The 23,183-nt window shown below is 37.1% G+C and overlaps 1 protein-coding gene across 3 annotated transcripts in view; it reads right to left on the reverse strand.

Moving 5' to 3' along the window:
- LOC129366815 (dynein heavy chain domain-containing protein 1) overlaps positions 1-20,344 on the reverse strand; it is a 33,269-nt gene extending 12,925 nt beyond the window's left edge. For 2 of the 3 annotated variants that reach the window (XM_055040864.1, XM_055040862.1), the window contains exons 1-29: positions 20,314-20,344; positions 18,672-19,088; positions 18,271-18,456; positions 17,981-18,184; positions 17,708-17,818; positions 17,424-17,580; positions 17,049-17,300; positions 15,798-15,938; positions 15,623-15,710; positions 14,947-15,077; positions 14,618-14,861; positions 14,066-14,223; positions 11,857-11,982; positions 11,418-11,694; positions 11,165-11,292; positions 10,397-10,595; positions 9,374-9,468; positions 8,998-9,226; positions 8,758-8,883; positions 8,573-8,667; positions 5,449-8,488; positions 5,239-5,347; positions 4,937-5,096; positions 4,541-4,823; positions 2,988-4,464; positions 1,664-1,763; positions 1,273-1,387; positions 957-1,143; positions 192-294 (exon numbers count right to left, since the gene is read on the reverse strand). In XM_055040864.1, the coding sequence (XP_054896839.1) occupies positions 192-294; positions 957-1,143; positions 1,273-1,387; positions 1,664-1,763; positions 2,988-4,464; positions 4,541-4,823; positions 4,937-5,096; positions 5,239-5,347; positions 5,449-8,488; positions 8,573-8,667; positions 8,758-8,883; positions 8,998-9,226; positions 9,374-9,468; positions 10,397-10,595; positions 11,165-11,292; positions 11,418-11,694; positions 11,857-11,982; positions 14,066-14,223; positions 14,618-14,861; positions 14,947-15,077; positions 15,623-15,710; positions 15,798-15,938; positions 17,049-17,300; positions 17,424-17,580; positions 17,708-17,818; positions 17,981-18,184; positions 18,271-18,456; positions 18,672-19,012 (8,862 nt within the window). In that variant the 5' untranslated portion in view covers positions 19,013-19,088; positions 20,314-20,344. The remainder of the gene's footprint in view (positions 1-191; positions 295-956; positions 1,144-1,272; positions 1,388-1,663; positions 1,764-2,987; positions 4,465-4,540; positions 4,824-4,936; positions 5,097-5,238; positions 5,348-5,448; positions 8,489-8,572; positions 8,668-8,757; positions 8,884-8,997; positions 9,227-9,373; positions 9,469-10,396; positions 10,596-11,164; positions 11,293-11,417; positions 11,695-11,856; positions 11,983-14,065; positions 14,224-14,617; positions 14,862-14,946; positions 15,078-15,622; positions 15,711-15,797; positions 15,939-17,048; positions 17,301-17,423; positions 17,581-17,707; positions 17,819-17,980; positions 18,185-18,270; positions 18,457-18,671; positions 19,089-20,313) is intronic. The other variant, XM_055040863.1, reaches the window with a different exon arrangement.
- Positions 20,345-23,183: the final 2,839 nt, after the last annotated feature.

Consider the following 23,183-nt stretch of genomic DNA (forward strand, 5'->3'; position numbering starts at 1 on the left):
ATAGAGAAACAGAATGGGTTTTTTTTTAAGTCACCTCTTGCTAATTCTGCAAATGTTGTTACATTCCTTACTAAAGTAAACTCCAGAGGTAAACATCTGTTTTAAAGAAACTTTAAAAAATATTCTGATAATAAACGAAACTCCAGTAGAGTTTAATTATATTAAAAGCGCACTAAATTGCTTTGTATTACCCTCCGTGCGTTAGCAATCTGTTCTTGCAGTCGCATTAAAAGTTGTTTACATAGTTCAGAAGTTTTATTCACAGCATCCAAGCGTGTCAGAGCATCAGCAGTTCTGGAAGAGATATACAGAACTTTATTATGTTTCAGTCCAGAAGAACCACGTGTGACATATTGTATTTATCTCCATTAAGGAAAAAACAGAACCTGACTTGAATGTTAGAATTCTCAAGATACACATAATTACAAATGTTATGGCAAATAAGGAAATAGCATAACAATTAGAAAAAGAAATATCTGATTTAAAATATTTTACTGTCGTAACACCCACCATATGTCTGGTTTGATGCATAACAAGTTACTTTGTTTGATGATTGTTTGTTTTTCTCAATCAGCAAAAAAGGAAAGATTGTAAACAATAATATTATTGTTTACAATCCATTATCACAAGAACTGAAACGGTCTAGAATATTCTGATTCTGCTTTACCCTAGTGAAAAACAAATGTACTGTAATGTAAGTATACTGAATTTTAAAACACTTAAGTATATTTTCAGTCAGAAATATCAGAATTGTCAGTATGTTTGAATGGCTCTATAGCAAGTCTTTTTTTCTGGAAAAGCTAGTCACTTTATTCTATTTTATATATATGTATATATATATACATATATATATATATATATATAATATATATATATATATATATATATATATATATATATATATATATATATATATATATAAAGAAAAAGCTGCAATAATACTGCAGAACAATTACCTGTCATGTTTGGTTTTCCATGTGCTGTACAGTTTGTCGTAAATGTGGGCAAAGCAGGTGATGAACTCCAGGTAAGTCGTAGGGGTCAACGGCTGAGATTTAACAAAGATAGAAGAATGCTTAAATGAAGACTGATGGATTCCTGCCATGGCCACAGTCAAGGTATCCTCTGAGAACTCCATGGGTGCTATAAAAAAAAAGAAAAGAAAAAAGAAACAACACAATCACATAAAACCAAAGAGTTATTGTTTCAGGAGCAAAAATAGGTACAAAAAAACATGGTAAGGTTTAGATGAGTTCTATTGGTGGGACTCACTATTAAAAGGACACAATTTGAGGCTCTGAATAGCGAGTTCTGCCAAAGACTGAGAGGACCATGCCTGGTACACTTCCACACAGTAGCTGAGCTTCAGTGCCTTGGACAATTGTGCCTAAAATGTAAAAATATGCAGGAAGTAAAATATTGTTCCACAGAATATTCCATTTTTTTTTGCCCGGGATGTTGGTTTTATCTTCCTAATGATTGCATGTACAGTAAGTACAATAGATCTGACATCTTTAACCTTGACAACAAAGTTGCTTTTAAACTGTCTTAAAAATAAGGTATGTATTTTGGATTGTTCATCTATAAAAGTGAACATAAAAGAATTTTTTTTATTACAGCCAATACAAAGTTTATCTGAGACACTTAATATTTCAGGACTTACACTCCAGGGCTGTGCTTCTTTGTTTGCAGGCGAATCATTGACTTTTGTGACAGACATCAACAGGAGCACATGGATATTTTTGTAATCTGTACCAAAAGACCTTTGGATCACAGAGAAAAACATAACACAGAGTTGAGTTCGCACACAAAAACCAGTAAGCTTGGAACAATTCCATGCCACTAATTCCATGCCACTAATATGAATATACTTATATATGTTAACAATGCTATAATGCAGTTTTATTTTTATTTGAAAATTAAAACAACACAGGAACTCAGTTCAAAAGAGGTATATTTATCAGGCACTATGACATTACAACCAACTAAATATCTGTACATAATCCTATATGTTAAATGTCACAAAATACCATGCAGAAAGTGAATAGTTTTCCTCTTACAGTTGCAGTACATAGCTTTCATTAAAAAAATATTTTTGTTAAAATTGTCATTATGTCATAACACTATGAGACAATTTATGAAAAAAAAAAAAAACAATCTAACTCCCCTGCCTTTTCCCAATGCTCCAAGTACTGACTGCAGAAATACACCAGTCAGTAAGAAACAACCAATCAGAGCCAGGAGGAGGGTTTCAGTCCTGTCATTCACCCTTGTTCTCACCCATTCCTTTTTGGGAATGTGTTACTTCACCAAAACATAGTTTGCTGCAAGTCCTAAGGCATGGCCACAGATGGCGGAAAAATGTTTTTTCTGTAACAGGAAGTTGCTTTTCTTTCAAAAAATAGCACATTTTTTGATGCATACACGAGAGTGACTGACAGCACTAAGACACTCCTCCAGAATCTGATTGGTTGTATTTGACTGAGAGCGGAGCATTTCTTCAGACAGTAATAGCAGTACTGGGAGGAGGTGGAGGTTCTTGATTTTGTTCACAGATTATCTGTCTCATCCCTTACTGTCACAACATAGTGACAGTTTAAATGAATATAGAAAAGGACATTTGTGTATTAATAGTTTCAATTGGTGTGCTTGGAGCAGGAAAAAGAAGCACGCTAGTATGTTTTTCTCAAGTTTAAAAGGGGGTAATTTTAAACTTGAGAAAGACAACTGACTAGACAACTGATACATAGCATCCCTGAAAAGCTGTCCTTCATGCCAAAAAAGAGTTACTTTAGCTTAAATTGCTAAATAAATTTGGGCTGCCATTGGCAAAAAAAAAGTGTCAGGAAACACTACATCACAATGTCCTATCAGGATCCCTATTTTGGTCATAAAGATGCATTTTTGGTGTGTTGCTGGACTTTATGCTTTGAACAAGTACTAGTTTTTGCACAATGACTAACAACACAACTTTGTCTTCCACTTACTTTTCATTTATCCAACTTTCCATGCGGTATCGACTTAAGTATTTCAGAGAAGTCACTCTGAAAACATGAGTACTCAGTTTTTCCGCCTTGTAGTCCACTGAGGAGGCCTTCTGTGCCATAAGCATCAGTATTTCTTCTCTCACAGCCGGACTGATGTTTTCATGGACCAGTATGATGGTATTACTGTCATTCATATTGGTTCTGTGCATTGCATCTTTTAGGATGTCATGGAACTGAGTCTCATTGCTAGAATCTAACTCTATTAACTCATAACCTGTGATGTAGGCAGCTAAACGTACAGCAGTTTTACGTCCTGTTTTCCTGTCAGAGCTGATCAGCACTCCATGGCCTCCAGGTAGAACCAAAGCCCTGAGTATGTGTAATAGCTGCATCATTCCCTTTGTGTGCAAAATGTATCTGTTTGTTATCCTGTAGATATCATCGACTTCTCTATCAATGAGCGCATGCAACTTTTGCTGTAGTACATCAAAGTCATGCAGCTGATACGAGTCGGGTTTAATCTTTGGGTGATGCTTCACACATTTCGCTGCAAGATAGAACTCAGGAGCACACACAAGCCTGGTCATTTCTTCCACGATGAGCTTCAACAGCTCTGGACCAACAGTGTAACTTTCAACGCTCGTCTCCTCTGTGGAAAATACTCTAGATTCTGCCTGGCCATTCTGAAAGTCTGACTGTCCAACTGTACTCTTCCTCTGATGAAATTGAGTAGAGTCAACATTCTGACCTACTGCAAGTAATTGTTGGATATCTTCAACTTCCAAAATGTCCATATAAGTCCCTTCCATAAACTCATGTCCATAGTGGATGACTGTTGTCTTGGCGACCAGTGTCAGAAATGTATTCATTTCCTTCTCTGAGCAGAACCTATCACCGAAGGTGCGTATGCACTCATGCATCCAGAGATGTATTATGTTAAGAATAGGTACTGAAGTAGTTGATGCAAACGGCAGAAAACCTGAACGTATTTTTCTGTCTTTCTGGGTTTCTGTGTTTAAAATGTCATACTGCCACAAGTACATCCCTGAAAACACCTTCTGAATGTCATGGTAAGAGAATATAAAGAAGGGTCTCTGTTCAGTGGGACGAAAATGATCACACACAGCTTTGTAAAGACTTATAGTTGCAGTGACTATACAGATTGACATTCTATCGACAGAGAAATCTAGTGGCATTTCTCTAAGCCACCTTTTTAGAAATGCAGAATGGAAAGACAAAATAGTATCTTCAGAAAGGCTAGGCAGCATAAAGATGGTGAAGAGTCTTGAGAGTCGCAAAGATATTCCACCACTCTTACGATCACGATCACCGAGTCTGGAGTTATGAGACGTAATCAAATAGCTGACAGTTTCAGCATTAAGAGACTCAAGAAAGTAGTTGTCAAGTGTAACAATCTCTCCCTTTGATATACATTGACGTAGTGCCTCCAAGGCTGTTGATTCTCTCCCAAAGACATCTTTCAACAAAAATAAAATATATTAATTTCAAAAGCTTTTTATACATGAAATGTAACAGTCATCATTTTTACTTACCACAGGGGGCATCATGCAAATCCTCCACAAACAAAAGGAGACTTGGAGGTTTTGCAGCAGAATACACATTATCTTTTCCATACTTCTGTCTGCAGATATTTCTCAGTATGAGGCGCAGGTCTTTGTAGCTCAGGAGTGGACTTGCTACAATGTTAATGTGTGGCAGGTCAAAACTTGACAAGCTGTTGCTCAGTGTAGTTCTCCCAGAACCCGACTCTCCTGCAATCAACACTGGCTGGTTTGCATCCAACAATGTGTCCACCAGATGCCAGTATGTCCAAAACTGTTGTAATACATTGGAAATAATAGATCAGATAGAATAGATTCAAAGACTAGAAGGTGATAACCTGAGTTTTATTCATTTTCACAATTGTTGATTCAATATAATGAACAAACCTTTGGAGTGACGGTATTTGTTGACAGGACATCACTGGGATCCATTTTACTGTCTTTATAGAAAAAGTGTTCAAATATACTTTCTCGCTCTGGAACCTGAATTTTGTACCTGGAAGCAAACAGCACTTTGCGGGTTAACATGTCAAATTTTGGCCAATGCCTGCAAAAAAAAAGAACACAAAAACAAAAAAACAGAAAGGTTAAAAAAAGTTGTTACAAATATTATTAGAGATACTCAGCAATGTAAAACTGCTCAACACACAAAGAACTACATTTCAAAGGTTCCATTAAGATGTGTGTACCTAAAGTGCAGATGTCCGCCAAATGCCCAAACATAAGCCACCAAGAAAAAGTTTCTGAAGAGCTGCTCTTGCTCGCTTTGAGCATTGCTGTTTGGGTCATCGGTTTCGTCTAAAGTCACAAGAGAAAGACAGGTAAGTCACACAAAATGGACAATGGAAACTAGCATGAGTATCACAAATGTATCAGCTCATCTTTTGTGATTAACACACCTGTTTTGTCTTTTTGGGGGCGCCTTATACAATGTTGCAGAACAGCTCGCAGGATCCTAACAAAAGATGTAATTTCTTGAAGGCCATAATTTTCACATGATCCACTTTCAAAATTATTGACAGAAGTTAAACCATGTTGTCCAAGAAAACTCAGTGTTTTGGAGAAAAGGTCTTGAGCCAGTCGTTTCCACATTTTCTGTACTCCTTCATGCAGTTTATACTCATTTGAGATAGCATCCATTTCACTGTTCCATATGGACTTCCACAGCTCAGTGTGTGTGAAATAAACAAGGCCACACCGGGTCACAACAGAGGGACTTGCATCACATAGGTCAGTCATCTCCAGAAGCAGACTGAATTGTGATGGAGATAAGATTGTTTCACCTGTTGACATACACAGATGTGGATCCTGGGAACTGCACAGTGTGATTAAGTGATCTAACCAGCAAGGCTGACCGATAGGCTCTCCATCCAATACCAACCACTTCGCAAGTGATGTCTCTTCGCTGTCTATGTCATCCATAAAAATTTCAAGGAATGTTCGATCGCATCGTTCTGAATCTTTAAGAACTTTTGGGACAGCTCCATCTTTCCATCCCCTGTCTTCACAGAAATAGCCAAATAGCTCATTGTGGGACATGGCATTAGGAAACAGGACCACAGTGTCAACATAGCACCAATTCAATGCAATGATCTGTGCTTCTCCATGTGAAGTACCTGTGTTGTTTATACTTGTGCTTGCCAGTCTACTTAATGCCCCAGCCAGAATGTTATAACAAGTAGTTTTTCCACTACCCGGTGGGCCAATAAGAATGACCGTTTGAGAGAACTTCAGGGTCTGGTACAGAGTAAGGGTTTGCTTTATTATTTCCTTGTCACAACAGAGTTGTACTTCTCGAAGCTCTTCAACAACTGCATCTTGAAGTTGTCTTTTTTCACTTTCTTGAATAAATTTTTGAAAATCTGGAAACTGAACTGCTAAAGGGAATGTGTCTTTGAGAATAGTGTAGAACTGGGAGGATTTCCTGGGCTCCGGTGTCAAAACAGAAAGAATAGCTTTGACAATCGCTGTTTCCTCCATCAAAGCCTGTAGAGTGCACAGCAGAGCCTTGCGTAGCTTTGGAAGCTTTGTAATTTCTTTTTTTTCCACTAACAAAGGCTCACCCTCATCAGCATCACTTACTTGATCCTGAATGGAAATTTCTCGCTGACTTACAGCGTGGTGTAAGTATATTTCTGAGGCAGAGATGAGTTTTTGCAAGACAGCAAGAAAACAGCTTTGATTGTCACTGAATAAGTCAGGAAGACAATCGGAATCTTTAATCAGGGTGATCAGGCACAACAGACGATGACTTAAAGACAATGCGTCTAAGAATCCAATGGAAGCCAGCGTCACTTCAGCAACAATTCTGTAATCAGGGTGTGCTAATGAAATAGGCCTAGCAGCAAATCGCAGGCAATCTGGAATCTTTGATGCATATTGATTAGATGAGGTAAGAACACATCCAAAGCTTGTGTGGAAAAATATTATTTTCCCTAAAAGCTCAGAATGGTATTCTGGATCTAAACTCTCAAGTTCTGACTCCTTCATTAGCTTTTCATTCCTTTTTTTCTGTACATCCACATAGCAGAGGTGTATGTCACTAAGAAGTTGTTGTAGCACTGTCAGGACACCTTGTGATAGTAAGTCCACAGACTCCAACAAAAGCCATGCTCCTTCATGAATGGCACCCACCAACATTCGTTGAATAACAGTAGATCCCATGTTTGGAGAGCACTCTTTAACCACAACCAGCTGTCCAAGAGCTTTTCCTAGTTGGATTACAGTGTTTGTTCTCCCAGACATTGAAAGTCCACCCATAAACCCAGACCTGTACCTTATCAAAGCAAGAACAAGCCCCAGTGTTGCCTTGTCTGTGGTGGGAGTATGCACAAACAACCAGTCTTGTGGTCCATAATACTCAAAGCCGTACTGGAAATGGTGATCCAAAATATCCACATAACATGATGGATTATCACTGCTATCCAGAATTTCATCTTCTGTGTTGATATGATACTTCATCATGCTCAGCCACTCAAAGGATGACTCGGGTACCCCTGGTAGGTCCATGAGTCGAGACAGCTGCCGTCCATGATTCATTGCAAGTTGCACCAAGGCCCGCAAACACATCATTGCATATTGGGAAATCAAAGATTTATTTTCAGAGCCCAGGACTCTATTCCTGATAACATTGCAAAGGATTGTCAGTTTTAAATTGTTGTTTGTCTTGACCTCGTTCAACGCTTCTGGACTTGCTTCCTGGAAAGCCTTGAGAACACATCTGCAGCAGAATGCCTCCTCTACCACAAGCAGACATTGAAGTGGAAAATCCAGGAACAAATCTAACAATGGGTGTGCATCTTTCATCTCGTCTGCATTGCCCGACTCAGAGTCAGCCACTTTACTGACATACATTATCTCTTGACCGACCGGCTCAAGCTGTCTTCTCAGCACTGTGCACTGTTTTATAAGTTTTACCATTGATAATTTCAAGTGTTTTTCAAATTCACATAGCCAAATCACGATGTCAGGGTTCGATTCCAAAGGAGGCTGAAAAGCAATGTGTTCCTGGAGGCTGCCAAAAACACCCAGAATTTTTATCTGTTTGTGACTTTCAGATGAAGGCCCAAAGCTCTCCGAAATGCTTGTAGGTGACAATCTTGTGAGATTCGCTTCAAGCGAATGTACATCTTTGAAGCACTTGCGCAAAAAGAATTGCTGTTTCAATACCAACGGGTGAAAAGAGAGCAGCTGCATTATCTCACTCTTGCTCAAAAAGTAGAATCTTGGAAACTGCTCACGAAAGTTCTGAAAAAGATTCTCCATCTGGTTGGAAATATCTTCCATTGTAAACAAACCATCCATGAGAGTCTTGCAAAGGCTTTCACCATCATGTTTGCGATTTAGTTCAGAGCTCACAAATGACCACATGCAAGGGTCGGATGAGATTGATTGCATTATTTTTTTAAAAGCATCATCAACTGGTTGAAACTGCTTCAGCTGAAAAAAATTCCGTATAAAAATATTTAGTTACAAAGCTTTTAAAATGAGACACATTCAACTTCTGTAGACATTAGAACTTACCAGATGTAGTCGGTCACTACTTGATGTTTCTATCAATGTTTTTGTCAGGAAGACCCAATTTTGCTGAAATCTTTCAAATAAATCAAGCAGGTTATCTATAAATAATGAGAAAAAAGGCAGTTTATTTTAAAGAGCTGAAGACAAACAGAAAATCTTTTAACATACTTTCTTAATCACTACTTCACCAAGAATTTTTAGAGACTTAGCCAATTTCCTCAACAGCAGTCTGATCTCAACACTGTGTGGGGACTTTATCATAATAGAAAGTGTTATCAAATCCTTCTGTATGTCAGCCAAGTGTGTTTCTAGGCCTGAAAGAGAAAGTAGGAGAATATTGCTATAACATAAACTCCTGAAGTATAGAAGCAGTGAAATCAAAGTCTTCATGTGAAATACTGAAATAGGTCAAATTTATTTGGCCATACCAACAACGGCGAATCTGGTACCATTACAGAAGCATTGGAGGGTGGTGTTAACATTTAACCGGATGGATCCTAAGATCACCTCTTCTTTGTAGAAGCTTCTTGTAGTCTGACAATAAGAGCAAGCAGGGAGAACCAACTCACATAGCTGAAAGAGTCTCTGTTTCCATTGTGAACAAAGCATTTGGAGACCCTTTTCCAAGTCCCTCTCTATTTGTGCGTCTCTGCATGTCTGATAACAGTAAAAAAAAATTAAAATAAAAGGATGGTTTACATTAAGTAATTATTAAGCCTGATTTCCAAAACATGTTATCTTGTTTTTTGTTGTCATTCAATCACTATTGTACCAGACTGCATATAATCAGAAATATTTACTCGCCTTTTCTAAAAGTGTTTGGTGGGCTTCAGGGACAAAAAAAGACATGAATGTACCAACAGTCAGGTTGTTCTCTTGAACATCAAGGAGGCCCATGTCTGTGTGACACAACATTTTTATTAATATTTCATATTACTCTTGAAATCATATATACTTTGTAAAAATATTTACATCCCTTAAACAATTCCACATTTTGCCAAATACAAATTCTTGTGTATTTTACAGCGATTATGTGTTACAGACCAACACAAAGTAGTACTTAACTGTAAAGTGGGAAAAATGATGTAGAGCTTTCTAAATTTACAAATAAAAATCTTAGAGATATGGTGTTTATTACAATGACTCAAATGACCTCGCATAAAATAAAATCACTTTATAATTTCAAAAATCACTTTAAAAAATTGCCTACTTAAAATAAGATTATGAAAATGGTTAAATATTAATACTCAAAAACAAATAGCAAAAAATACAGTCATTGTTAAAATAAAGAAACAAAAGAGTTCTCCTGATTGATTGACACAGCCTTGCAAAAGTCAAAATAGCCTCAATACAGAACAATTCTTTCAGCAGGAAAATGAACTGAAACATGAAATACAATGTAGTAGTATAGATCACAGCCTATTTATTGTTGGAAAGATTGCATCTAAATCCAGAGAATTTTGTGAGACAATTCTTCAAATTTTCCCTAGAGAGGCTGTCCATTCAATATTGCTAGCTTGAAAAGTCGGAAGGGCAATACTTTTATGAAGTATTGATTAAGGGTGATTAATATGGACCCATGGTACATTTTTCTCAGTTTCAATAAGCAAAGAATGCTGAAAACTACACATTCTTGTTTTTCCACTTCACAATTATGCACAACTTAGTGTTATTCTATTATATTAACCCTCCCCCGGAAATCAATTATCTTAGTAGAAAAAAGCAATAGTGAGCAGAGAAAAGATTCACATGATCATGATTATTTTTGCAAAGCACTGTATAAGATGTGGTTCATGTGGTAAAACATACATAAACAAAGTCACTAACCGTGGAGAAGAATTTTCCAGTGTTTCTCTTTAAGCATGGACTTCTTCAGATTTGCCAAGACCTCAGCCTGGTGGCTTAGCTTTTCCAGGATTCTTAAAAACTCTTCCAGCACTGCATCATCAGCAGGGATGATACTAGTCAAAGACATTGCTTGGTTTTTCCAAAGGATAATTTTCTCCATAGCTTGTGGCACTGAAACCTAACAATGAAAACAAATCAGAAGATAAATGAAGCATCGTAGAATAATAAGAATTTCTAGAGTACAAGTGGGGGTGGACTTCAAAGTTTTATATTTCGTAGTACTATTGTGATAATAATAAAACTGGCAATAAGAAATATATATTACTTCTGTCACAGCCACAACAAATACTGCTCTTGAGAAACATACCCATTTGTAATGCACTTCTTTAAGATACCAGGCACGTATAGAAGTTTGACTTGTATCATTAAACTGCACACGGTAGCTGCATTTAATCATATTTTCTAATTTATCACTACCTATTGATACTCTCATAGAAAAAAATACTCAATTCGTAAAGTAATCCTTTACAAACGGCCTAAACTACATTCATACATTGTACTTGTTGTAGGTTTATTCAAGTTATTCAAGCTCCAGAGATTAACAGATGCTAGAAAAGAATCACAAATTCATTTAAGGCTGAAGGACGTTCCAATAGACTTAAGGAGTAGATCAAATAAATAAAAAAATATTGTAGCTATTTCATTTTCTCTGGTAATAAGGTAATAATGAATGACTTGAGAGGTTACATCACTGAGTTGTAGTAGATTCCACTCTTTCATCCATGCAGTGCACTCAGCTTTAAGTTGCCATAACTCTCCACGAGCGAGGATTTTCTTGACATCTACTGCCAGACTAGCCAGATCCAGTTCCTGCTCTAATGGCACAAAGAGTCAGAGGTTTAGCAACTTGATAACATCTATTTCTCAATTAGTTGCCTAACTATTAAAGATGCCTATTCTTTCTTTTTCTTTCATACAAAATATTTTTATCTAAACTCACCTTGGATGGTTTGACTGCAATTACTGAGCTCCTCCAGTTTGGTCCTGAGTGTTTGCACACGTGTACCCATATATTTTAGTTTACACACCATCTCGTTGGCATTCTGGTTCGGGTCAAGGAAAGGCCCAGAGGTGGCCTTAAGAACTATATTTCTAAGGTCATATGACAAATATGAAAACATTGTGCCCAGTGCACTGGTCACAGTGGGAAGGCTTTGGGACACAAGTGCATCAGCCTTTTTCAGGTGGGCAATAAAATCATCCCAAATCCTCATCAGCTAGATATAAGAACACAAACAGATGCAAATAAAAAACTAATATTTTCTAGATCTGATCAACCATTGCAAGTTTTCAAGTTTATGCACATAAAAGGAATAAGGAAGAGAAAGTCTATAAAGTGCCTTATTTATGCCATAATTTTCACATCTCTGTCAGCTAACCTTCTCTTCCAAAGCCAGCTCCTCCTCAGTCATATCCCTATAAATCATGCAAATCGTATCACGGAGAGAGAGAATGTACTGCAAACGCCTCTGCATGTCAGCCAACATCTTCTCCAATTCCCTGACCTGCACAAGGGCAACAAATAACCTGTTTATCAAACATATTTTAAAGTTTCACAACTTTATTAAATGTGACTGAAATACCCTCCTCCCTCTACCACTTCCCCATAGTAGAGATGTCGGTTCATAGAAAAATGTTGCACAAAAATTAATTCTTTAAAATAAGGAACTTTTAAAAACAGAACAAAGATGTATAGACACATTGCTTTGTATTGCAATATGAAACGACAGTGCATAAAGGAGCATCTGCCACAGTAAGACAAAGACACATTTAGGATAAATTACTCATTTGGGTTGAAAGTGTAAAAAAAAAAAAAAGATGGCCTAAAATGACTTATTTTTTCATAAACCTTTCTTTTAAGTGCGAAACAAACAAAATTGTTTTTAATTTAGAGACATAAACAGATTTATAGGGCATCCTGGCAAAGATCCAACCTAATTTGAATAAGTTTATTCATAGTGAAGAAATTACTGTTTTTAATCAAATTGCATAATTACTGTTACTACTTCTAACAATCAATTTAATATTAAAGTTACACATTTTTTTAACTTCTTAACCCTCTGATGCATGACATACTGACTATACAGTTTTCTTTGAGTGGGTCTTTTTGAACCCGTGTTTATTAAATCAATGCTACTTTTATCATTTTGATTCCAAATAATGTTTAGTGTCATACTTTTTGCTGTGTTTTATTTCACACAAGAATTATTTAATGTCTGAAATATTTTTATTTTTCCCTTTAAGCTATTTTAGAAAAAAAATTGTAGAACATTTTTAAAACGAAAGGACAACAACAGCAATTTTACAACAACAATGTTGGAACAATGTCAGCGTCAAGAGCTTCGCTTTTTGGCTCAGCTCTCTCTTCACCTCAACAGACTGGCACATCGCCCTCTTCACTGCAGACGCTGCACCAATCTGTCTGTCGATCTTCTGCTCCACTTGGGGCAGGACATCCTCCCCAACCCGGAGAAGGCACTCTACTCTTTTTCAGCTCATTTATTTATGCATTTATTTATGTAGCAACAAATTTTTATTTTATTTATTGAGATAATAAAAGAAAGAACCTTTAGATGCTACAGGTTTTGTATCTCATTTAACACATTTTCTCTTGGTTTTCTCATCCAAAGTGCACAATAAAGTATTGGCAGTAATGTTAGCTAGGTTGGTTAGATAACTAGTGTTAGTTATCTTAAAAGAAGGCTAATAGGTTGATTTGTGACAATAACACTGTCACAACACCGATGATCGACACACACACACACGCACATTTGTGAGGTAAAAATAAAAATAATATATGTAAAAATTCTTGCTTTGTAAGATATTATTCAGGGGTGAGACTTAGGAATCAGTGTGTATGGCTCACAAAAAAAATATGTTCTTGACGGTCACAGTTGGTAAGAAACAAAGATTCTCATTGAATTCCATAGGAAATGAATGTGGGTAATTTTTGACCCACTCACAGAAAAAAGGAGTAGTGATATAAAACATGCTATTTCTTAAAATGTGTGGATGGTAAATTTAAAATTTGAATTGCATGATATCAATAACATGTTTGTTGAGGAATACCTGGAATATGAAGTGATGAAAAACTTTCATTACAAAGATATTGCAAAAAAGATGCTCTCACCACTTATACATCAGAGGTTTAAGATGATGAAAAAAAAGTCTAATTAATAACCCACAACTTTCTGTTTCTATAGCAACAACCAGCAGGATGTATATTTATTTTTATCTACCACACAGTAAGTGGGTGAAAAAAGAGGTAAAAACTACTTCATAACATCTCTGGTACTTAGCAAATAGTAATATCTGTTTATTTATTTTATTTATTTGCTAATAGAATAGATATTTCTATTAGGAAATAGATATTTCTATTTCTATTAGGAAATAGAAATATCTATTTGCTAAATAGATATTTACTAGGTGTCACTAGGTGATTTTTTGAGTCACCTAGTGAGGAAAAAAAAATCTGTATTCGGTGTTCGCAGGTATCAGGTTTTAACTGTATTTCACGTTGACGTAAGCCAGGCATACAACCATTACTTTCTTTTGTGTAAACGTCTTATTTTGAAAAGGTTTTTTTACCGTAAAGACAAATTGAGAGAAGTCATTCACATCGTCTGGTTCTGTTTTGAGTTCAGCAGTCATCCTCTCCAACTCCTCCATGAGAGTTTCTGACTGCCTCTTCATCTGGTAAACAAGCAGGCCTTGCACTTCCTCCTTAATGATGCTAAGCACCTCCACTGATGAAACAACAGGAAAGAGAGGAAGAGGATCCATCATGAGACACAAAGTACATTTCTCAAACCGTACAGACATTAGCAGACCTTTCATGAAGCTTAAAGAGCATCTTGGTGGTTTGTTATGTTCTGCTAACAGTGTGCAATTTTCGCAACAAATCTAGTTTAATGTACAAATTTGCAAAATCAAATCAATTTCAAAGATGTTCAAATGTATTCACTGCTCTCTCTTTTTTTCTTTTTTTTTTGAGTTTTCAGTGCTTTACATTACTTAACATTTGGAAAGGTTTCCAAAACCACAGAATATTAATATCTGACTTTCAGCTTATGAAACCACAAGTTGCACTTTGAGGTTTTATGAAAAGGAAGCTTTTGTCTTCTCACAGTGAACCCGTACTTAGAGTTTGCTTTGTACTGGTAGAATGGATGACGATCAGATTGTTGGATGTGCGGCATGATGGGGTCACCGTCTGGACTCTCTGAGCCCAGCAGTGCAGTTGCGTAATGAGCTCCTCGTACACAGACGCAGGCTGATCCTTAATGGTTTCCAGTGAGGCTGAACTCCACTGACTGACAAACAAATGGATGTTCTTCAACCATGAGTATTTTGCATATAACTGTTCTATTTCTAGTTCGGCATCCTGTCCGAAGAGACATGAAAAGATATGAACAGACTCCTAATATGTAGGATCATCTTCCAATGATCGTAAAAACAGATACTTTTACCTTGATGATCTTAGCATGCTCAGTATCAACGTGCTTTGTAACATCATTGATGTTGAAGTACCACTCTAGCCGGGCTTTGGAAAGCGAATAGTAGCAGCCATTCAACCTTTTGCCATCCACTATCAAAGAAGCTGAATGAGAGAGGTTGGTTGATCAATCACTGCAACTGTGTTTGCTTCTGGACAACAATAAAAACTAGTCTTTCTTACAAAATTGCAAATCAAAGCTACAGAAGCTGAGAGTGGACATCTTTGGGATATACTTTTTCCAGATGGTTTTCTGGAGATAAATTAATTTGCCAAAGATTTTCTCAAGATAATGAGTTAATTTCACAATGTTTTTTTTCAAAATAAATGTTATTTTTCCAATGGTGTCCTTAAGATAATGAGTTATCTCTGTGGTTTTCATGAGATAATGAGTAAATTTCGCAATGTATTTATAGAAATAACGAGTTAATTTCCTGATGGTTTTCTCGAATTAACGAGTTAATCGATGTGTGTGTTAAACCTGAATACATCTTTCAAATTTATGCTACTGGTGAAAGGTTTACTTGAGGAAACCATGAGGAAATTAAGTAATCTCAAAAAAACCAAGGGAAAATAAGTAAAAGTAGGGCATGTCTGTAACTGATGTTACTACAATACAACTTAACAGAAACAAAAATAAATGGCCGTACCTGTCTTAGTAGAATATTCATCAGAGGTTAAATCCTGATTCGAGTCACAGCCTTTGCTCTCCAGGAAGAATCCTAAATCGTCACATGTCTGTCAGGGATGAAAAGAGTTGTCCATACAACACATATTCTAATTTAAACATCATAAAATTTGTATTAAAAATAAATGCTTAGCTACCCGAACAATGGTGTCTGCCCTCAGGAAGGAATTGGTCAGTACTTTGTGAAACTCAGACATTGGTGGGTCAATGCTTAACTGACTATTGGTACTGAAACGCAATTCAGTGTGGAAGACACTGCGCCGCTGAGATGAAACTCTCTGAGAAACACATAATACAATAAACATCAGCGAACCAACTCCTAAAAGATGAGCTTCATAATAGCTTTGTGTTCCCATTTATGTTAACAGGAGAGAAGTGTGTCTTAGTTCTAAAAATAACTTTTAGAGGAGATAACGTGAAAGTGACTGGTGGCTGGTTTTTGCCCAAATAATTCCAAATGAAACTGATGTATAATTTCGCTTTCCACAAAGGCCTGATGTGGGCAGTGCACTACAAAAACCTGTCCTACTAACATGTTACCCCACCTAGGCAGTGGATCTCTGCAAGAGGTTGTGCCAAACTCTAGGATCAAGAGTATGTGCAGGTTTCAGAAAGTCAAACTTAAGACTATTTTAATGCCAACATGAATGAAATTTATCACTGACAAAAACTATAAATGAACTGAATATCTGAGGGATCCCCCTTTATGACCATCATCCATAGCAAAAGATATGAGATTTCTGGGCTCTGTTGAAGCTCTTGGCAGTGGCTTTGTGCTTCTCACACTGCATATGGCTCTCTACAACCTTAACACAGATGGTGCCACGCTTTTATTTTTCCAGAGCACTCTAAGTATCATAATGGTAGGCAAAAGAAGTGAGCCAATGGAGGGGGAAAAAAATACCAGTCAACTGGCAATAAATCTGCACTTAGCCATGATAAATAATTTAAAAAAAGCCAGCTAGCAAGCACATATTAGCAGGTAATAAACCATCTTGACTTTAAAATTTAGGACCTGCGTTAACGTATTTTTAAAATCAAAGATATTTTAAGACCTTATTTTTATATACATGAATTTAAGTCTTTTTTAGGGAGCAGACACCTGATAGGTTGATGAGTTAAACAGTATTATTTGAGATATTCAAAACTTGGAATACTTTTTATAGCCTGATCTAACTTTAAACTGTTCCTCAACTTTATCATTGCCCTGTTCATTGGCATTCACAATGCTGTTAGTCCATTAACTTTCTCAAATTCCTGAGTGACTGATTACATTTGCATACTTTCTTTTTACGTTAAAGTTTGTGCTTTTAATTTCCCACCATATAAAAACATTTACGCTACATGAATACTTTTGCAGTACACTTTGTATTATATTCTCTTAATACCTTAAAGAATTTGAGAAAAGAATTGGCATCTTGCTGAACGACAGTAGCAAGATTCTGAATAATGATGTAATGAACCAGCAACGCAAAGTTTCCCAGTTTCTTCAAAACACTTTCTGACTCGGCCAGCTGTTTCTTTATGCTTTGTCGGCGGGCCAAGATATGGCAAATAGCTTCATAAGAATTCCTATTCTTTCTGGAAAGTTTTAGTTGCATCTGGAGCTCCTTGTGATTTTCATAAGTCTCATCTTTTACCTGAAGATAAAAAAAGTTTCATCAAAAAGAATTAGACTTTTTCAATTAATAAAAGAAAAGCAATACGTGTGCTAAGCCAAAACTTGCATCGTTTTTGGATGTCTTTGTGAAACAAAGACATACCAATTTCAGAAGCGTGGCCTGACATTTGGATAACTTCTGTAGAGTCAGAAAACACTCATTGTTTTTCGTCATCAGTAGTTTGTTGAATTCGCGTAATGAAAAGCTTTTAGAGTCATCCAAAGGCATCCAGTTTATTGCTTGCAGCTCCTCAATTACTCTGTAGGCACAGAGTACATAAATGGTTTAAAAGTCCAATTTTGTTTGCTTCATCTAAGTTTGCATTCAACACAAATGATCCAGTATTATTTATATCACTATTCAAACTGAAGTTACTCCTAACTTACCCAGACAACAGATGCAGAGCCGCTCTGAACTGAGGTACAGTTAAAAGAAGCAGGTCCTGAAGCTCTTCGCACCTTCGCCGAAAATTCATCCTGCGTACCGTCTTATGCCAGCTGCCACACGCAGCCAAGAGAAGATGTAAAGTAATACATATAAATGTTGCACATTATAATCCAGCAGTGAGACGTAGGGGTTTTTAAAGTCAATGATTGGCCAGGAAGCTACAATTGGTACACCCTCAGTAAGACAGACAAATTATAATAGAAGCACTTTACCTGGAAAAAGTTTTGATCATTCTGAAGTTTCTGAAAAAACTGATTTTCTGCAAAGTCTTCCATAGCACGTACTCTCTGTACCACTCTCCAAGACTGACAGCTCCACCAAATCCTGTCATTGTCACGTGAACCACAGAATTAGGGCAGAAGACGTAGTGGTCCGTTCCAGCATCTGTGGCCTGGACCACTTGGAGATCATAAGGCCTACAAATCAAAATTACACTTACACACTCATTTATATTTTAACATTCAGCATTCAAGCAACAACAGAAATCAAGTGCCACCTCTACCTGTATGTATCCTCATGTTCTTCCTTCAGGTAAAACAGTTCATCCAGGCCTTTTTTCTCTGCAAACAACTGAAAAACCTCTATACCAGTCATAGGATATGCATTTTGTTTGCTTCCTTTTGCAGTTTTTATTTTTCTTCTGCCCCTGCCCGCTGACGCATCTATCAATTCATCATCCGCTACAAGACTGAAGCAACAAAGAAGAATCAACAAAAGAGAAACTCCTTTAGGATTCAAAGGGGAAAATTTTAACCCTTTGAGATTGGTCAGATGTTCATGAAAGGATTTCAGTTAGCAATACAACCTTCTATTCAGCATTACACCATTGAAGCTGAGCATTTAGACACAAAAATACCATTTCATTTTTTCTTTTTCTTTTTTTTAACTACCAAACAATATTACCTCTCTGCTTCCAGCCGAGCGATTCCAGTGAGCGTGTCGGCTCTTAAGGCAGGGGTCACTGGTCGAAGTCCTTCAGCCCATTTTGCCTCAGCTATGGCTCTCTGTGAACCAGCATGACCGACGAGACGAGGTGGTTTCCACAATGACTCGGGTTTTTTAGATGGAAGGTTTTCAGTGAAAGACGTGAAATTGAAAAGGTCCTTTGACCCAGAGGATGTTGGGAAGCATTTCTCAGAGAACAGAGGCAGTAAAGTTCTTTCAGGGGAGTGGGCCTTTTTTCTACCTATGGGTCCACACTTTGATTTGTCTCTATGACACATCGGAGAAGAGCCAGCAAACATGCTGTTGATTTGTTTGTGTACACCATTAGCTGGTGTAAGAATAACAAAATAGACCTTGCATTGCAACACTCAGTTTCTGTAGGGAATTAAAGAAATGAGAAAAAGTTACAGCTATGCTGTATCATGCAGTAGCCATACACAGCATCACAGATGAAGTTGAAAGAAAAGTACACATGATTTTCAATATTCTCAGCAAATACAAATCTGGAAAGTTTATACTTGATTGCCCTGAATCAACACTTTGTACCACTGCCATTTGCAGCTGCAGGTGTTTTGGGGTATCTTTTCACACTAAAATCCCTGCTAATTTATGCTTTCAAAAAAGCTCAAACTTGATCAGATTGGATGGAAAGTGTGTGTAAATACATATTTCAAGTCTTGTGTCATTCTAATATATGAATTATGCTTCCAGTCCAGCCTTTGCTGCTCCAACTTTATGTTTAATATTTCCGTTCTGTCAGGAGGTGAACCAACACCCTCATACATGTTGGTATCCCAAGCTTTTCGAAAGCTTGGGATATCTTTTTTTTTAATCCAAAATGAAGTTTTGTTCTCTAACAAATGGACTCTGTGTATTCATTAGTTGACTTCTGAAGGTAGTTGACAATACTACCTTCAGAGGTAGTGAAGTATATAGCCCAAAATCTTTTGGGATATCTTCAAAGATACCAAACCATTTCCACACCACACTTTCCAGACTGTTATTTGGAAGAAAATGTAAAAAGCACATATCCTTGGCCTTTCTCTACTTCATGTTAGTGCACCTCATAATATCACAGAAAAACACAAGACAGTTTGTGGCAAAGTGTGAAAAGGTTCAGAGAGTGGGAATTTTGTTGGCACTGTAGCTTTAAAATATACAGTCAACCAAGCAAGATAACAATGAAAGGAATATTTATACAACGGGTGGCAGTTTGGTTAAATTATTGACAAGCATTAACTACCTCACAGCACAACTACATTAAGTTTCTTTCTAAATAGCACTGGGGTTTTTTCAGTAGTTCACAGCAGTTTTGTCTGTTTCCCATCACTGCTGCGTGACAAAAATTTAAAAAATTGCTAAGCTAAATGTGAGTATCCACTCCGCTCTCGTTAGCTGACTATGCTAGCATTTCGACGGCACACGACGACTCGCAGGAAACAAAATGATAATAAAATTATTCGAGTGTCTGCGAATAAAAAACTAAATTAAGTAAAGTGCCAATTATACACGTGGACGGATACTTGAAACATAACGCGCGCTCTCAAACAAATTACAAATGAATAAATGGGGGGGGAGAACAATTTAGCAACTTTCTTACCTGCGCAGGGAAAAGTTGTGAGGGAACCAAGGCGACAAGCTCCTTGTTATGGTAACGCGCAGTGAATTGTGTTGACGGGAGGTTGTCAGGGGCGGAAGTGAAAACAGACCTCTTGTCCTCTTGTTTTCGTTTGAAAAACAAACTAAATCAATAAATCTCGTTTTCGTCCCTTGTTCGAGAAGTTCTTTGTGCTGCTGTTGGGATGACCGACGAGACGAGGTCACTTGTTTTCAGAAACCGTTTTCAGAAACCGTTCTCCGTTTATGGTGATTGACGTTTCACTGTGACAGACGCCGATCAATAAAGCTTGGAGAAAATATTTTAGACAATCTTTTGAAGATCCCACTCAGTGTCATAATCACTTTATCAGAAGAAAAGCGTGAGAAGAAAATAAAAAGTTGATTTTACAAGATATTTTACATGTTAAAAAAATATACCTAAAGGATGAGGGTTTTTTTTTTTTAAATTAGGACATGCAGTATAATTTTATTTATTTATATTCAGTCAGGAATTACTTGCGTCACTCTTAGGTACATTTTATAAACTTTCTCTCTTATGATTCCATTTGTATTATGAAATTTTAAGACCTTGGATGGAGTAGCAGAACAGACTATCTGAACTCTACACAAATTGAATGCTTCATTATTTGATTTTTTTCCCCCACATTGTCATATTCATTTGAACATGAAAAATGAATATGACATTTCATTTGTCATATTAGCTTTCACACTGTTGCTTATAAAGTTGAGATGTGTACACTGCTTTCAATGGCTGCTCCACGTCTCTCTGAAGTTCTCAAAAATCAAATGGATTCGTATGAAAAGCTTGAACTGTTTTGATGTCATCTGTCTAGACAGCATTCAGATCAAGTCTGTTTGTCACCTTGAGTCTTTTTTATATATATAAAAAGTCATTTTTGATCTGATGTCTGTGTGCTAATATCATAACAGAGTTATCTGAGTCTTGCTGCAGATTAAAGAAACTGGGCAAAGACAGTTTCTTTAATCTTTGTTCGTTTGTTTGTGTTATTCGTTTATTTGTTTGTTCATTTTTGCATTTTTTGCATGCAATAAAGAGCTGCACCAAACTTTTAGAGTGGACGTTTTTGGATCTTTTGATCTACAAAATATGTCTTGAGTTGAGTTGCATTTGAATCAGGCATCAGTCAGGCTGACATTAGAAAGGCTGTCGTGGTGCTCGCAGAAAGTAAAATAAAACAAAAAAAAGTTTAACAGAATCTAATTCATTTTGGGTAAATAAGGGAAAAGTGCAATGGTTTGCTGCTACTCTAATGAAGCATGATAATATAGTTATTAATAACATTATTGAAACTTTTTGCTGTGTTTTTGTTTTCTTCATCCTGAGTCGAAGTTTTTCCTCTCCACACTCACCTTATACTTGGTACAAACCAATGACCCAATGCCACGGACTGGGCTTATAACATTTTCTAACTGACGTTAAAAAGTGATTTGGCTGCTTACTATCTTTAGTAAAAAAAAAAAAAAAAAAACTAAGTCACTAGAATGCAAGTAATTGAATGATAGTTTTCTGACAGGTTCTGATGAGCTGGCTGTGACTGGATGGGATATGAAGAAACTGAAATTAAAGTGTCTTGAATAAACGTACTCATCAAGAAATCCAATACGACCAAATCTATGAAGTCCACCAGTCTTGTGCCCATGTCATAGGGAGGGGTCTTCTTCACGTTCATGCAGTAATTAGGATCCGTTTCCCATCTGAAACACACGGAAAGTCATATTTTATTTGAAAATAAAAATAAAAATAAAAAACAATTCTTCCTTAGCATTAGGGTAATCATAGGACAATTCTGCCAAAAATAAAAAAAATAAATTAAATAACCCTGTGAGTTTAATCCCACAGGAACTTGGAAATTTTGCCGTTTCAAAAATCTAAAATTTCTGACTTTTGAATCTCGGAAAATTTCCAAAAGTCAATATTTTTTTTGTTTTCCTTGAAACTCAGAAACAACCAGGTTTTTTTTCTGTGTTTTTTTCTAGCAAATTTTCATGTGTAGAAAATGTTCTTGTGTTTCATGGACATTTTTTCATTTAAACTCAGAAATGTCCTTGTTTTTGTTTTGCTTTTTTCTAGAACATTTTTGACATTAATCTCAACATTTTACTCCTTTTTTTTCACCTGCAGTTCACCATCTTGTAAATCCACATGGGTTTTTTTTTTTTCATAAACAAACACCGACTGAAATCTCTCAGCACGTTGGTCCTGATTCTGAGCAGATTGTGAGCAGCTCCACTTTTCCCGGGAATCCACTCACTGCGCCAGCTTGCTGCGGCTGTAGGAGCGTCTCCATGGGGACCTCCAGCTCCTGCGTTTGGCCAGGGACACGTCTGGCAGCATCAGGGCCAGCGAGGCCTCCAGGCTCCGGGGGGTCCCGCACACCGCGTGCTCCGTGGAGCAGTAGTAGGAACACTGGCCATAGAAGCACACATTGCCCACTAGAGGGAGAAAGAGACGCGCAGACAACCAAAAATAGAGGTTGGGTTAGGAAGAAAAAAAAAAAAAACCCCAGAGAAGTCGCGTGGCTGAAATCCACTTGTTTATATGCAGAATTTCAAAGGCCTTGCAAGCGAGAGGGCTGCATGAATAATTGAGGAGTGTGTGTACCTGGGGAATTGAAGAAGGTTTTCGCCAATTTGCGGTCAGTTGTGACATCTTTGATCTCCTTCACCACGTCCACCAGCCTCCCGACTGCAGGAGGGACTCTCCGGTAGCCCAGGATCCTGCAGAGAGATGAAGGGGGGAGACCAGAAGAGAGACTAGTGCAGAAAGAACGAGTTGGCGGGGGAGGGAAGGAAGGAAGGAAGGAAGATCTGAGGCGCAGCGTTGCGTAA

The sequence above is a fragment of the Poeciliopsis prolifica genome, unplaced genomic scaffold, assembly GCF_027474105.1.
Source record: "Poeciliopsis prolifica strain line A6 unplaced genomic scaffold, Auburn_PproV2 SCAFFOLD016, whole genome shotgun sequence".
NCBI classification, from domain to species: Eukaryota; Metazoa; Chordata; class Actinopteri; order Cyprinodontiformes; family Poeciliidae; genus Poeciliopsis; species Poeciliopsis prolifica.